Source organism: Scardinius erythrophthalmus (genome assembly GCF_964197995.2).
Source record: "Scardinius erythrophthalmus genome assembly, chromosome: 16".
Taxonomy (NCBI): Eukaryota; Metazoa; Chordata; class Actinopteri; order Cypriniformes; family Leuciscidae; genus Scardinius; species Scardinius erythrophthalmus.
Genome location: NC_138236.1, coordinates 8,272,085 through 8,288,932, shown reverse-complemented (window position 1 = coordinate 8,288,932; position 16,848 = coordinate 8,272,085). Strand labels below are relative to the sequence as shown.

At 37.1% G+C, this 16,848-nt stretch overlaps 1 protein-coding gene across 1 annotated transcript; it reads right to left on the bottom strand.

The window, feature by feature from the left end:
* Positions 1 to 858: 858 nt before the first annotated feature.
* ppox (protoporphyrinogen oxidase) lies at positions 859 to 14,516 on the bottom strand. The gene is made up of 13 exons (XM_081388716.1): positions 14,412 to 14,516; positions 13,514 to 13,622; positions 12,586 to 12,720; positions 10,338 to 10,453; positions 10,126 to 10,258; positions 9,821 to 9,965; positions 9,287 to 9,480; positions 9,090 to 9,153; positions 8,213 to 8,331; positions 5,731 to 5,844; positions 4,168 to 4,317; positions 1,329 to 1,371; positions 859 to 1,239 (listed from the first exon to the last, which is right to left on the bottom strand). The coding sequence occupies exons 2-13, from the start codon at positions 13,598 to 13,600 to the stop codon at positions 1,106 to 1,108; spliced, it is 1,434 nt and encodes a 477-aa protein (XP_081244842.1). The 5' UTR covers positions 13,601 to 13,622; positions 14,412 to 14,516; the 3' UTR covers positions 859 to 1,105.
* Positions 14,517 to 16,848: the final 2,332 nt, after the last annotated feature.

Genomic DNA, 16,848 nt, shown 5'->3' with positions numbered 1-16,848 from the left:
AGAGAAGATAGTGTTGTCGCTATGTCAAAGAGAGACCCGTTCCACCCCGTTCCCAAAACTCATTTGTTTGACCTTCCTAAGACTGACGAACTTAAGAGTGGTTCAAATTTATTTTAAAAACTGTTCCTGAACATTATAACTCCAACGTAATCAGTGTGCTGCACATTATACAGAGAACAGCTTCCGGAACCTAAGAGAAAACAATGCAGGCTACGCACAAAAGCTTCTCCTGAAATGGAGCAGTTCCCACTTTGTCGGGACAACCTGCTGTTTGTGGATCACAACTTGTAAGTATGTCTTATTATTTTTAGTTGCGTTTTCTATTAACAGTTCCAATTATAAGTTTTATGTTGTTGCTACGATATAAACAAAGGGCAAAGCTGTTTGGCTCCACTTGCCTGCTAGCCAACATTAGTGTTTTTTTAGCTTTTGTAAGGCTGTTCACCACCCCTTAGGAAAATTAACTATGGTTTTGTGATCATTTACTGTTTGTATTGCCATGGTTTAACGACAAATATCATGATTAAATGGTGTATAACATCGTATCTTAAATGTATAAGAAAATCCCCCCCCAAAAAACATACCACTCTAAAACATCCTGTGAAATACATGCTTACAAAGCCTGTGCTTTAAATCCGTTCTATACAATCCTCTTGTTTGTTAACATTCTTAAGTCTGATTCAGGCCTGAATTGGTTTGAAATTGATGGCATCCTTCATTGATCAGATGAAACTCACGGTTATGGTAAGGGGAGGGGCAATTCCTGAACACACTGGGCCAGCTAACCAATCACAGCACATTTCATATTTCGGAAGGAGGGGCTTCATTGAAACAAAAACTGTTTTCAGAGAAAATATCTTGAGTTAAGCATTCATCAATGTATCTCTTTTAATGACATTTAAATATTTCTATTTTACTGGAAACAAGATAAACAGAATTAATATCAAATTATATAAATAATGATTTTTGAAATATATTACATTTTCAAACAATTGGATGTACATTTTCCATCCTGGGTTCAAGTAAAGCAGGATCCTTCCCAGGAATCACAAAAATGCCAATCAAAACATAAAATCTCACTCTGTCAAAATGAAGTTAGCGTAAGTTATACTTTTCCCACGAGACCCTCAGCTGCAGTCCGCCCACTAAATATAACATCATTGACAGAGACACCATCGTAGGAAGCTCCCGCCAGTGTAAGGGGCAGATTGTGGTTGCTGATGTATTGCCTCATCTTTTCTGAAAATAAGAAACGGGCACAAACAACCCTCATTTACATGACTCGGGGAACAGATAGTGGAACGAGTTTGGGGGCTTGATAAACTTACCAAGTCGTTTCCAGTGGCCTAAATGATACTGCGGGATGCAGTCCTGAAAAAAGAATCACATTGATAAAATTATTTAATAACAGGAATGACAGAGCAGAAAAAAAAATACACAAAAGAAACGACATTCTTTCATCAAAAAAAAGAATATCTTCTAGATATGAGATTCCAGATAAAGTAGCAGTCTGAATATCTCTAGTCTCTGTGAGAGTGTATAAGGGTAATTAAACTGTTCAAAAGACATCGAGACAATGTAGCATGAAAAAATGTGAGAGTGGGCGCAATAAGGTGGAAATTTTCTTCTTGCTCTATGACCATATAATTAGGAATAAGTCAGTCAGAAATGAAGCAGAGGAGCTAGTTGCTCCTCTCACCCCCCCAACGACAGTCTGTCATCTCCGGCCTGAAAACCAGTGACCCTCTCGGAGCCCTCCTGCCACAGCAGCGCTCGCTTCTGTTCTGCTCACTGAACTCCCTGAACCACACAGAGAGATGGAGGGCAGGAGTAATCTTTAAAGAAATGGACCATCTGCCTTGATTTATGTCAGATCTGAACCCCAGAGAGATGACTGAGGGCATCTGGTCGCTGTGAGCTCCATAAAGCTATTGCTATGCATGGCTGACACAAAGGAAAGCTTGGATAGTAAAAAATCTTTTGGTCTTTCTTCAAATGAATGTAAATCAGTGAGGTCATATTCTACACTTTTGTAGCAATTATATTTTTCTTCCAAGATGCCTTCCAAAAACAGTCTAAATTAGTTTTACATGATCATTTTATACCCTTTCTCTGACCCAGAGAAGTACACTGGCCATTTTTATATTCAAAAGAGCAAGAAAAGTTTTGTTTTCCATGACGTGTTCCTTAAGCAAAAGTTTTCATATAAAAATATATTAAAACAAAATCATTATTATTAGTAGTAGTAGTAATATTGTTATTATTATGAATATTTATTGAAAATTGACTTTTTATTTCATATTTGCCACCATTTCATAATAGCAATGTCCAACTCAATGATATGTTTACAGATATATTCACATATACACTGGAAAAATGTGGTTTTCACACAGAAAATGCCACATTTTGTTATTAAAAAGAAATGGCAAGTTTCACATTGAATTAAATGTGAATTTTTGGAGTAGAAAGACTGAAATAGTATTTTCAAGTAAACAAACAAAAAAAAAAAGGCAAATGCTTAAAGGGCACCTATTATGCAAAATTCACTTTTACATGGTGTTCGAACATAAATGTGTGTTGGCAGTGTGTGAGCAAAACCACCCTAGAATGATAAAAATCCACCCAGTAGTTTTTTTACTATCTCAATAAATCACAAGCACTGTTTCAGAACACCCTGTTCTAAGATTGCCCTCAGTGTGACGTAGAATTGCGCTAAGCCCCACCGACGTGTTTGATTGACAGTCTGATTTTGGCATAGACCCCGCCCTCGGTGATCTGTTCTGTACACCATCGCCATTGTTTCAACGACAGCCGGTAATGTCTCCTAAGAAGTGAAGGTGTTCTGTTGTGGGATGTAAGAATGGACATACTAGTCCTCACTGACATCAGAGCCACTGAAAACGCAGCGGATGGATTTTATTTATGAAGAAAAGGCACCACTTAAACTTCCTAAATAGAAGAATCATTTTCTGACTGACTGTTTAGTGAACGAGGGTCAAAGTTAATCCTCAAGTGTGGATCGTTGCCTACTGTTCGCGATCCAACGTCACCTCCAGAAGAAGTAAGTGTATTTTATTATTTTTGAGCAAATAGTCATTTCAATCGATGTCAGCCAGTTCAACAACAAATGCGTCTAAAGCTATTTATTATCGTCGTCATAGGATGTCTCAACAAACAACGTCAGACAGTTTTATGTCACGTACATTATTTTTTGCAGCAATAACAAATGTAAAATTAATACCTCTATCTCCATAGACAGGATATAAACGTCTATCTCCCTGCAGCATTTGTTTTCTGGTTCTGTAACGTTAGCCATCTTCTCATATTTGCCACATAAGCGTGTGTCTAAGTTAGTTTCAAATTTTTTTATGACGCGATTAAAACTCTATAAGTACATAAATGTATCAAATAACCATTCCGAGATGTTTAGTCTATTCTCATTCGTGTTTATTCTGTGCCGGAGTCTCTTCATCATCTGGGTCCAGCAGGGCGGGGATATGAAGCTCATTTACATTTAAGGTGGTACACACCAAAACAGCTCTTTTTAAAACAGGCCCCAAAAATGACATTTTCAAATGGTTATAATAAATGAACTGTGGGGAATTTTGTGCTGAAACTTCACAAATACATTCTGGGGACACCCAAGACCAATATTACATCTTGTAAAAAGGGGCATTATAGGTGCCCTTTAAGAGTCAACGATTGGATAAATATTGCAGTGATTATTATGTTTCTAACATGTGATATGTTTGTGAACAGTTCTTTTAACCCGAATTGATGGAGTGTGTAGCTTTTCATTTCTCAAACAACCATGTAGGAACAAGGTACATCATGGGCATATTCCAGGATGACAATGTCAAGATTCATCATGGTTGGGAGAGAACATGAAGAATCATTTTCACATATACATGCATACATATTTGGACTCAGAGGTGCCAATTCATGTGTGAAAATGATTCTTCATGCTTCCTCCCAACCATGATGAATCTTGACATTGTCATCCTGGAATATGCCCATGATGTACCTTGTTCCTACATGGTTGTTTGAGAAATGAAAAGCCACACACTCAATCAATTAGGGTTAGAGAAACTGCATTTTGCAGTGGTAAAATCACTGTAATGCACAGCTTCAATGGATTATTGCTTTTTGTTCAACATACAGTCTCACCTTGAGTAAAGCAACAAAGCTCCATACAGGTTGTGAGGTTACGCCCAGGTGAGAGGTCACGGCCTGGGTGGCTCGATCCAACAGCTTCTGCTCCGTCACTGAATCAGGACTACCAAACGTCTGCTCAAACCACGCTCCCCCCATCATCACCTTCAAGCAAACACACACAAACAGCTAGAGCACTGAGCTGCAGTAATTACAACAGAAAACAACATCATTCACAGAAATGGCTTCTGTGATGATAACAGCTGGAATCGTCCACATAACATCAACTCACGGGACTGATCTCGCAGCCGGAGGGAGTTACATTATGTTATTCAGGATGCTAACATTGCTCAAAGCATATTTCAGCTCCTCTAATGGCACTCAGTTCCTGTACGTTTATGACCTCTGGACTATACAGATGTTTTCAAGCACAGATAAAACAACATGTTCTAAGCAAAGGACATCAAACTTTTAAATGAATAATGATTTAAGTGGGGGAGAAATTAATAATGCAATAGCATTTTTTGTTGTGAGTACCACAGAGCACTGAAGGCTATTTTTATTACCGCATGTAAAATGTTCCTGATAGGGGACGGGAGAAGAATTCCTGACCGAGACTCAGGCCCTGTTTACACCTGGTATTAAGATGCGTTTTGGTCAATCGGATCACAAGTAGATGAGGGGGACACATTCCCGTTTACACCTGGAGTTTAATCCGTCTATTTTGTCCACTTTCAACCACTTCTGTCCTGATGTCTTTGAGGGGAGGGTCTATAGCCGAATATTAATGTAGGGGCTTTTTCAGATCTTTCGACCTAATGGATGAAATACGCTCACGAAAAAGTGGTTCAATTGAACAAGATCAAAGCGTTTTAGACACCGTTTACACCTGTGTTTAGTGTCGTCTGATCGACCAAAACAGATCTTAATACCAGGTGTAAACAGGGCCTCACAAATTGCTGTTCGGTTCATAGACGCATCTCTCCAGAGCCGATCAGACCTTCAGGTTAACATGTTCATTTCCTATACTGTTAAATATTCACCAATGTGTCTTTAAAGTTTCTTTATTTAATTTTTCTTCATCTTCAGTGTTATTTTCATTTTGCCAGATTTCTATTTTCTAGCCTTGTCCCCATTTAAATGTATAACTTCAATTTTATAATAAAATGTAATAAAACATTTTATTAAAAAAATATTTACAAAAAGTATAATCAAAGCTAAAGATAAAAAAATATATTCTCAATTCATATGATATTTATGTGTATAATGTGCAATATACACTACCATTCAAAGTTTGGGGTGGGTAAGATTTTTTTTATGTTTTTGAAAGAAGCCTTTAATGCTCACCAGGCTACATTTAATTGATCAAAAATACAAAGAAAAAATATGATTACAATCATTCTAGTATGCTTCTTTCATGAACAATAAGTACCAAAGAACAGCATTTACTTGAAATAGAAATCTTTTGTAACAACGTAAAAGTCTTTGCTGAATAAAAGTAGGCTACTAATTTAATTCAAAAAAACCTTCCTGATCCCAAACCTTTGAGGGTTCATATTTATGAGTGGTCAGTCTCACCGTCAGCCTAGTGGTCGGTTTTCCACTCCGATTGTGTTGTGGAAAGGGAACAGAGTCGTACACCACCCCTAACAGACCTGGATCTTCTGAGGAAGGCACCAAATGTCCAAAGCCCTGAAATATTCAGAGCATGTGCACATTTACATACACACTCATTATTAATAATGCCCACACATACATAAAGTGCTTTGATGTTTGTACAGTGCAGTTAGGAAAGATCTTCCAGGCAAAGAGAAAATGAACTGAACAAAACAAGCAGACCTGAGCATTGTCTAGGGCAGTGGTTCCCGAACTGGGGTACACGAGGTGACGGGGGTAAGCGAACAAATTAGATTTGCCATTTGTTTAGTTCTGCCCCACCTTAAAATAATAATAAAACCGAGCATGCATTTCTAACAGGCAAAATGCTACTTCTAATGTAAAAGCGGGAAAATGGTAGTGCTGTAAAAGGTCAAATTCATGACATCCAATCAAATTACCTCATCTTTTGCGGTCAAACCTGACTGCATCCACACAAGCAGCATGCATATGTTAGGCTGCCTTTGCAAATTGCTCTACATTACTGCCGTTCTCAATGTATCTTTGTAAAAGTTGGGATTTAGCACTTATTGGCATGACGAACAAATATAGACACAGACTGTGCAGTGCACTGAGACCGATTTAAGACTCAAACTCTCTTCGATACAAAAGCAAACCCTGCGTGAGTTTTGGTTTTTAAAGTTGATAATATATTATAGTAGCAAGAATATGAAAAATGTAATTCTTGGGGAAAAATGCATTCTTGCTGCTATTCAGTCATTCATACAACCTCTGAATGAATAACTGAATAGGAGCAAGAATGCAATTTTCATATTTCTCTACATTATAACTGAATTCATGCCACCTGAGCAGGAATAAACAATGCGTAAATAGATGCAGCTTGTGCCACTGCAGTGCAATGATTGAAATGATTGATTTAGTTTAATTCAATGTTTTATTTATTATATTAATAATTAAATGAATGGAATTTTAAGAATTTGACAAAACATGACATACATTTAATAGGGCTAGAAAAACTAAAAATGCACCTAAAAAATCTATTTAAGGGGGAAAATATTGTCCCTTCATGGAAAAGGTGTGACGGCAGCCTAAGTGAGGGAGGAGAGGGGGTATGCAACTGAAGGGTTGGGGTCAGAATCCCTTGTCTCTTCAATATATAAATATATATCCTTCTGAGTGCTTACATTATTCCTATAAAAATTAATAATCAAGTACCGTATAAGCATTTTTACATAATCATTACTATAGTCAATGAGTGATTCACATATACTTTTAACCACCTGTTGCTGTGAGTGTTTAACCAGCTTCGTTCTAGGTGCATTCTGATGTCTGTGACTAATCTTTGGGTTAGGGTTATAAAAACAGGCTCTTTGTAGTGGAAAACAGCTACCAGAAAAGGTCGGGTCCGAAGAAGACACTCACCATGTGTAGACTATTTATCTGTTCTAGCTGACTAGTTAAGGTTCCAGGGGTCAAACTCTACGTGACTTACTTGATTTGATTTACAGAATTGTACTACATGTATTTCTTTAATGAATAAAATGAACATTATCTGCACTTCTTCCTGAGGAGGGAATGTTTTATCAGCCTGTTTTGGTAGTCTGTTCTGATGATAATGAGCTCAGGCCCTCTCCAACCTTGAAGATACTGTGATTCTCTAGTGCTTTGTGTGTGTAGTGTGTTGGATTTTCCGTGCAGGTCTTGTATAGGAGTTATGAAACACTTCGGTATGTGACCACAGACCCAGAGACGCCTTTCCCTGACCTCCGAGGTCACTACAGGACTAAATCTTGGAATCGGGTGACAGCTATCCTGACAAATGGTGATATGCCCTCATAGTTATCCATATGTGTAGATTTGTTTAGACTTTATGCTCTCTTAGCCAATCAGAAGTAGCAATGATGTAATGCATGCCCTTGGAGATGGTGTAATTGGTGTAAGATTTTGTGTAAGGTAGAGTTGGCTTGCAACCTCCTCGTGAGACTTTGACGCTGATGAAACTGCAAACTATTCTTCAGTAAATATGTATCTATTTGATTGAACCTCACGACTCCTGGTCTTCTTTCATCATATCTGGTTTTGGGTCCTTAAGCTGTTACTCCCCTAACACAACTATAAAAAGTTTGTGAACCACTGGCCTAGGGGTCTACACTCTAGCAACTTTTCAACTGTCGGGCCGAACAGTTCCAGTTATATTTCCACTTGAGCATGGTTCAGCACACAACAATTACAAACCATTGTGGCTCGGAATTATCAGCACGGTTGTAGAGTTTACGGCATTACTTTCCAAAGAGCTCTGTAAACAGCCCCGCAGAGGAAAATAAAACCACATCCGCACCAGCTGGGCTGGATTGGCACGGTGTGGCCTGACAGTGGAAAAGCAGCTTCTGTTACTCTGTTCTCTCTTTTTGTCTCCATTTAAAATCACTGAGTGTAGACTTACAGTAACAGGAAGAATGAATCCTTCATATTCCAAATTCACCACGGCAACAGTAACTGAAGCGATGGATCGCAGCTGTTCCGACAGGGGATGAGAAGCAGGGGGCAACACAGAAGCCAAAGCTGGTGAACATATAGAAATTGCTTTAAATAAATACTTTCAATAAATTGACTAAGTAGAGCACAGTGTGTGCATCTACAGCGCCACACCGAAATAAATCACATTTTATATTTGTTGTATATTTGTCTTACGTATCATTTAAGATCTAGTGACAGACTACTTTGTAAAGTACCAAGAATGAGGACAGAAGTAGGAAAGAGGAGTCTGTCTTACTATGGTCCTTCGTCCTGGAACGAACTCCAGTCTAGGCTTAAGATTGGTGCGCTAATTTCCTTAGCTGCTTTATTAAAAAGATTATCTGACATGCTGACGGACATGTGCACTTGTTTTAATTAATGGTAGGTAGATCTCGACTTTTAGTCCTTATTTCGTTTGTTTATATATTTTAAACTCATTGCAATTTTTTTTCTATGTAAATATTTTGTAAACTTTGTGTAAATCTGTATTGTATTTAATTTACATAATGTATTGTTTTTCAGATTATGGTTGAAAATTGTGCTATACAGGACTCCCTTTTAAAAGAGACTGTGTCTCAATGGGACTTTTCCTGTTTAAATAAAGGTTATATATATTTGTTGTAATATTGCATTATGAATTTAACGTGAGAAAATGCACAATAATGTCAACATTTCTGTTCAACTTTTTAGTTTGAATCAATCTAAGTATCCGAATCATGCACTAAATAAACTGACTAAATTAGACTTAAAATGAACCAGAATAGGAAATACTGAGTTCAACACTGTAAAATGAGTGCATTTACCTGATGCAGGCAGGGCAGAAATAACATGATCAGCTTTCAAAGAAGTCCCATCATCTAGTTTAATCTAAAAAAAAAAAATGTTTAAGAACACACTCACTAATAATGATGGACTACAAGACAGAGTCCGACCATCTTAGCTAAATGTCAAAATATGTTACGTAGTGAATAAGACGCTTCATGTTGGGCCATCATCTCACCTCCCAGCCTCCCCCGTCCATGTTCAGACTCTTCACTTTAGCGTGATGATGAATCTCCACTCGCTCTTGCATCCTCAGCTTGTCCTCCAGGGCTTCTGGGAGTATCTGCATGCCCCTCTTTAGAGACCACTGAGTCCAGGACTCTTTAGATGCTCTCTTTGCCAAGTCTGAAGGGACTACTTCAGGACCACCTCCTTACATAACATGAATTAAAACAAACATTATTCGGTAACCCCTTCTATGAAATAAAAAAAATCAAAATCCATTAAATATAACATTCATGCATTTTATATATAGCTGTATATAATTAATAGTAGTGTTGTCGAAAGTACCGACTTGGCACCGAAGCTGGTACTTTTGACAACCCTATAGTATATATTATCAATAGTATATATATCTTTTGATCAAAGAAATTGAGCCCGGTTTGCACATAAACATTAAGCAGCACAACTGTTTATGCATTGCATGGTGGCATTATGAAAAGAAAAATGCATAAAAGGTAAACACTAGGTTTACACCTTATAAAGCGCTCACCTGAACCCATCAGCATGCCGAGCACGATTGAGCCCCGAGACTGCTCTGCTTTATAAAGAGGTGGAAAACAGGACCGTACACTCAACTTTCTGCAGTCTCCAGCAAAAACTCCTCGACACAGGCTGTCTATGGCTATATCTGCCATCTGCGTAGAGAGAGACAATCAGGTGGGTTGAATTGGTTTCAGATTATCTCCTGTCGCGACACATTTGAGACTGATTTGCCGTGGCAGTGAAGCATGTTGGACAGCACAAGGATGAGATGGATCGTTTAACAGGTCATTGTGCCTCTACGCTTGTTCTCACCTCAGAACCCAGTCGCCTGGACACAAACGCATGCACGGATTCGTCTTCCTCTTTCCCTTTACTGATCAGTATCTCCTTCAGAACACTCTGAATAATGGGACGAGAGAAAGGAGGGATGGTGCGAAAAACCCCACTGGAGGAAAGGAGAACAAGATGAGAAATATTTATGACTTTAAATAGGTTACTGTACGAACGGTGGACTTTTCTCTCACCCAGGTCCTGATGGCATCTTGTGCAGCTGTCCCTTCACGTACAAGAAACGGTTCTTAGACGCCACATGATCCTTCGTAATTGGCAGGATTTCAGACTCGAGACCCAACTCAGAGACCTGCACAAGAAAACATTAACTAGAACAGTGTTCATCCTCCATAAATATGAGCATTCATCCGTAGCGCCCTGCAGAAAGGTATATTGTAAATACTACATTTCATCGGCTGTTACTTAGATTTAACAGCCTTTTCTGTCTCCCGGAATGCAATTAGCACACTTCCTCAAAGTACTTCAAGTAAATCAGAAAAGATGATGCATATGCAAGAAATGTGACAAATGTGACAGTAAAGACATTTATAATGTTTCAAAAGATTATTATTTCAAATAAATGCTGTTCTTTTGAACTTTCTATTCATCAAAGAATCCTGAAAAAAATGCATTACAGTTTCCACAAAAATTGAGCAGCACAACTGTTTACAATATTGATAATAATAAGAAGTGTCTCTTTCAGCAAATCAGTATATTAGAATTTCTGAAGGAAAATTCAGCTTTGACATCACATGAGTAAATTACACTTTATAATATATTAAATTGTAATAATATTTCACAATATTTTTGGTTTTTGCTGTACTTTTGATCAAATAAATGCAGCCTTCTTTGCATTACACATCTACTCTAGCTAGTTTACTTCTCCTGTTTACTATTAAATCTTGGCATTATGTACTTCAAATATTGTTGGCTTTAACAACAAATTGATGTTCTGTGTACATGTGTAATACAATACATGTATACAAATACATGTGTACAGTAATTCACTTAAGAACTGGATTATTATCGTTAAAGGGGGGGTGAAATGCTCATTTTCACTCAATCTCCTGTTAATCTTGAGTACCTATAGAGTAATATTGCATCCTTCATATCTCCAAAAAGTCTTTTGTTTTATTATATTTTTAATTGAAAGATAGGCTGTACCGAGTCTTTCCGGAAAAAAACGAGCGGCTGGAGGCGGGCCCTGTGGGCGAAGCTAAAGCTGTGCTAACGCGCCGAGCTAGTGACAACACACAGAGACATTTGTTCAACAGTTTTACTCACCGTTCCAACGCACGACTTCGAACCTTTATCATTGTGACTGCTCGATCCTTAAGCATTAGACGATCTGGGCTTTGTTTATAAAACAATCATCGTCGAAATACAGGGAACAACAGTCTTACACAACGTTTATGCTCAGGAAAACAAACTCCATCCACGGGTGCCTTAACGCCGGGTTCTTTGGGAATCTGTGCAGGGTTGTCTTGCCCTGGCAACTAAAAACACACTTCTTTGGTGACATTGACTTCCCAAAAGCCGGGCAGGGTGCTTTGATGGCGAACTGCTTTCACTCTCTTGCTCTGTTTTACGAGTGCGCGCACGCCCGCGATCTTACCGGAGAAGTGCCCTTAGGACCCATATAAGGAAATTCCGCCCTCTCTTACGTCAGACAGAGCCATACTCGAAAAAAACTTTCCGAAACTTGTGACAAACCGGAAGGACAATTTTTGGAACAAAAATACTCCTTCAAACGTACAACTTAACTTTTGAAACTTTGACCATGTTTAGCATGGGAATCCAACTCTTTAACAGTGTAAAAAACTCAGTATGCATGAAACAGTAATTCACCCCCCCTTTAACTAAAATGAAAACTATTAAAAACATTTCTGTTAATTGAAATGCAGCTGAAATAAAATAAAATATAAATATTGAGTCAAAATATGAATTCAACTATAAAAAACTAAAATAACACTGTATCTGTAATGTAAATGTATGACGGCCCTCTTGTGGCCATGCAAAGGAACAACAATAACAATGGCCAAGACCAACATTATGTCAAAATAATAAGTAAATGGCTAATTTCTTAATTCTGACTCAATTCTTGCATGAAGCCGATTCAAAATGAATGCACAGTTTTATTTAGCAAAATCATATGTTATTATTATTATTATAATAAATAAATGTAACTATTGAACATTGGTCTTTTATAATATTGCTGTTGCCTCCCCATTTTAAAAGCAATAAGCCATGAGAGGTTGTGAGCAACAGTAATTTTTACGTACAACACAATAATTGGTTTTACATACCAATTATAATATCGGAGATTAAATGCATGTGATCATGTGAATTGCAATACGAAAATAAATGACCATGTAAATGTGTGTCAACTTTCACATAGCTTTACATAGATTTTTCCATGTACATAAGTTCACATATGCATACCATATTCAAAGTGTTCTGGCCGACAGCCCCTGCAGGTCGCACCCCTCGTGGCCCCTGCTCGAACACCGCCCCGTCATCCCTCCGTATGGAGCTCAACCAACCCCCACATCTCCCAGATTCCTCCAGCAGCACCATCTACAACACAGTGGTTACATGTGAGCTGAACTTCATGTTGAATGTACCAATGAAAGCAGATCTATTGAATCAAATCATCACATTAAAAGCAGCTTTAGCAACAATGACCGTCATTGCTTCATCAAGAATCACAAGTGGTCTAGCTCCTCAGGCTACCAGGGTTGTGGAAGTGGAAACATTTTCAAATGAAGAGCATGTTTTGCCTGTGATCTTCTACCCTACCGTTCAAATGTTTGGGGTCAGTGAGATTTCTTTTACCTTTCAAAGAAATGAATATGTTTATTCAGCAAGTATGCAATGAATTAATTAAAAGTGAGAGTAAAGGAATTTCCAATTTTACAAAAGATTTCCATTTAAAATAAATGCTGATCTTTTGAACTTTTAAACAATCAAGGAATTAAAAAAAAAAGAGAATCCGTTTATACAAAAAAAGCAGCACAACTCTTTTCAACATTGATAATAATAAAAGTTGCTTGAGCATTAAATCATCATATTAGAATGATTTCTGAAGGATCATGTGACACTAAAGCCTGGAGTAATGATTCTGAGGATTCAGCTTTGCCATCACAGGAATAAATTACATTTTAAAATGTATTACAATAGAACAAAGTTATTTCACATTTTAACAATATTTCACAATATTACACTATATATATTTTTATTAACAATATATGGTTTTTGCAGCCTTTGTGAGCACAAGAGACTCACTCTCATTAAAAAAAAATGTTTTTGAACAGTTGTGCAAATGTAGATTGGCTAAAGATTTTAAGCATATTATTCACGGACACTGTACCTTGGAAACATTAGGACTCTTGCTCAGATGATGACAGGCCGACAGACCCCCAATCCCCCCACCAAGCACTGCTACAATCTTCTGCATTCAGCTCCAAACACTCCCACACCTGCAACAAGACAAACCAATGACCATAGATCAACATTTATATCAGCAAGACCATGAGTAAATAATACAGAAGTGGGTAACACTTTATTTTACAGTGTCCTTGTTACATGTAATTAACATAGTAATAACAGAAAATTATGCATAATTACATGCAACTAACTAACTAACCCTCAACCAAATCCTAATCCTACACTAACCCTAGTAAGTAGGTACACGTTATAGCTTACTTAATCATGCAACCTGTCCTTTCATAATTCAAGAATAAACAAAACACAAATTTAGGCACATTCTGCCATTTGGTCATATTGGACACAGAATGCATCTCTGACAGTTGAAAGATTAAGAAGGGTACACTGCCATGAGTCGAGGTCTGATGGGAGTAACAGGGTGGCGGCCCCTGATAAGGTCATTTATCATATTCAAACAAAAGAGGGCAGAAAATGTGTTCTCCAAACTGGCCGTTAACTGATCAGAGTTGAACTCAATGCATACATAAATATATAGGGCGAGTCATATAACAGTTATAAAAAACAGATATACGGCAAAACATCATGCACACAATCCTTGTAGTTATTTAGAAGAAAGCGACATATTAAAAATAAAAGTCAATGTTTGCAATGTTTTGCATTGCAGACTTTCTTTCTAACATGCTTTAACGTTAACTTACTTGCCTTTGCTGACATAAAATTTGCTGTGAAAAAATGTGTAAACGTTTGCCTAAAACTCAGAATGAATGCTAAATTAAACGCAAATTATATTCATAAAAAAATTGGGGAAAAACACTTCTTACCTGCAATTATGTAATTTGGAAAGCACGGCTTCTGCTGTTACATAGTGACTCAACTAAAGTGGGAATGAAGCGTCAAGCCAGCGGCAACAGTGATGGAAAAAGAACATGTGTTTCAAAATAAAAGCCCCATCCGGTTTCCGCACTTCCTGTATACTCGAGCATGAAATGGAATATTCTCAACCACTAGATGACAAAAGAGACCACGGCATTTTCTTTGGATAGTAATTGTTTCAAGTTCAAATGACTGCCACAGATGTGTAACATATTTGTTACGTCTAAACCCAAAGAGCTATATGTATCATATATAGGCTATTGGTATATAAACCATGCATGGTCTCTTTTGTCATCTAGTATATGGAATAAGAAAGAATATGTAGGGATGCATTACAACAATGACAATTGTTATGATAATATGTATTATTTTATTTTAGATTTTAGGGAGAAAAGGTCACAAGGCATGTTAGTTTTTTAGAAATTTGACAAATATATTTTGACCTTGTTCATGTGCAATATGCATCATGGTGGACTGTGGATGATTATCACCTTGATGGTACGGTCAAATAGGCTACCTTATTTCTTAACACTTTAATAATTAAATGGCCAATAGTTATATTGTGGAAAATATCAGTGTTTTCTGTGATTTATGAAATACAAAAAAAATACAAAAAAAAAAATACAAAAATGTGTGAGAACCAAAACTCTGACACTGAGTGTATTAGGTTTCACTAGCAGGTCATTGTGTCTTTGTGTCACAGAGAAGCTAATGGACCGTGCTAATTTAATCCCATGTGACACAAAAGGTGCCCTGGAGCTCCCTGCAGTTCAAGAGACGGCCCTGTTGCTTTCGGTATTTCAGAGGCCGCTTTGACCACACGTCGTTGTTCACACTCGGTTCTGTAAGAACTTTACAGACCATGTTACCAAAACCACATCAGTTCAGCCTAAAAGGAGATCAGGTTCGGTAGATTGATCATGTCTTGAAAGCATGCGGAAAGAAATGAAGTCCTCATGCAGCGGAACTGCTTTGAGTTTTGATTATATCATGTTAAGCTCTCTTAAAGGGATAGTTTATCCAAAAATGAATACTCTGTCATTATTTACTCACAATTAAGTTGTTCCAAACCTGTATGAGTTTCTTTCTTCTGCTGAACACAAAAGAAGATATTTTGAAGAATATGGGTAACCAAACAGTTGATGGATCCCACTGACTTCCATAGTATGGGGGAAAATACTATGGAAGTCAATGGGGTCCATCAACTGTTTTGTTACAGACATTCTTCAAAATATCTTCTTTTGTGTTCAGCAAAAGAAAAAAAATATATACAGGGTTGGAACAACTTGAGGGTGAGCTAAATTATCTAATTTGTATTTTTGGGTGAACTATCCCTTTAAGTTTCATAATCAAATTTGTCATGGATTGTCTTCTGTATTTTAGTCTTCAGGCTTTTAGTGTGTCAAGTTTGCAGTGAAACATGTGGTAGCATTTATTCATTTTCTCAACCTGTTTGCCATACTATAAATTACAAAATGTGCACGTGTGCAAAAACCTGAGGTGATCTGTTTCAAAGGCTGATTTATTGTTTGCAGAAAAAGGTTTTCCCAAACAATCTGCTGATGATAAATTCACAAGAGATGTTAATTTTTATTAGCTCAGCAACCATCTTATTCAGAGAAACTTTTGCTGTGTATTTCATGGATTACAGTGCATTTAATTAGCATCATGAGAACATCACAGCTAACAAAAATATGTTTTAAGAATGTTTGCTAATGTTTCAATTAAGTTATTAAAACATCATTTCTGTATTTGAAGATTAAATGAAGATCCAACTAAAATGTTTCAGAAAAAGGTAACACTTTATTTCGATAGTCTACTTTAGACACTCTAACTAACTTTGCAACTACAAGCCAACTAACTTTCATTTGAGTATTAGTAGACTGTAGTAGACTGTTCTTTAGGTTAGGGTTAGGTGTTAATAGAATATGTTGACATGATTACTGTTATATGACAAAATTACTTATAGTCAGTAGAATGTCTGTTGAGTGACCATCAAAATAAAGTGTTAGCAGATATTATGCATACAGTCGAATCTAATGAATGCTAGTTGACATGTAGTTGCAAAGTTACATTACAAAGAATGTCTAAAGTGGACCATCGAAAAATAAAGTGTTACCAAAAACAAAAGTTCCATGACAGATGTAAAAATAATGTTTTCTTGCTAACGTTTTGAGAACATTTGACCATAGACCAGACTGAACGAATATTTTATTAACGTTACTGGAAGAACGATTGCTCATAACTTTGAGAGAACCTTGCCAGTACATTTAGCTAAAGTTTCTGAGAATGTTTCTCTATACCAATGCTTGTTGATTTCAGATAAGACATAAAGAAACCACTTATCTTATCACATTCCATTCCATTGATGCTTCAAATGTACAG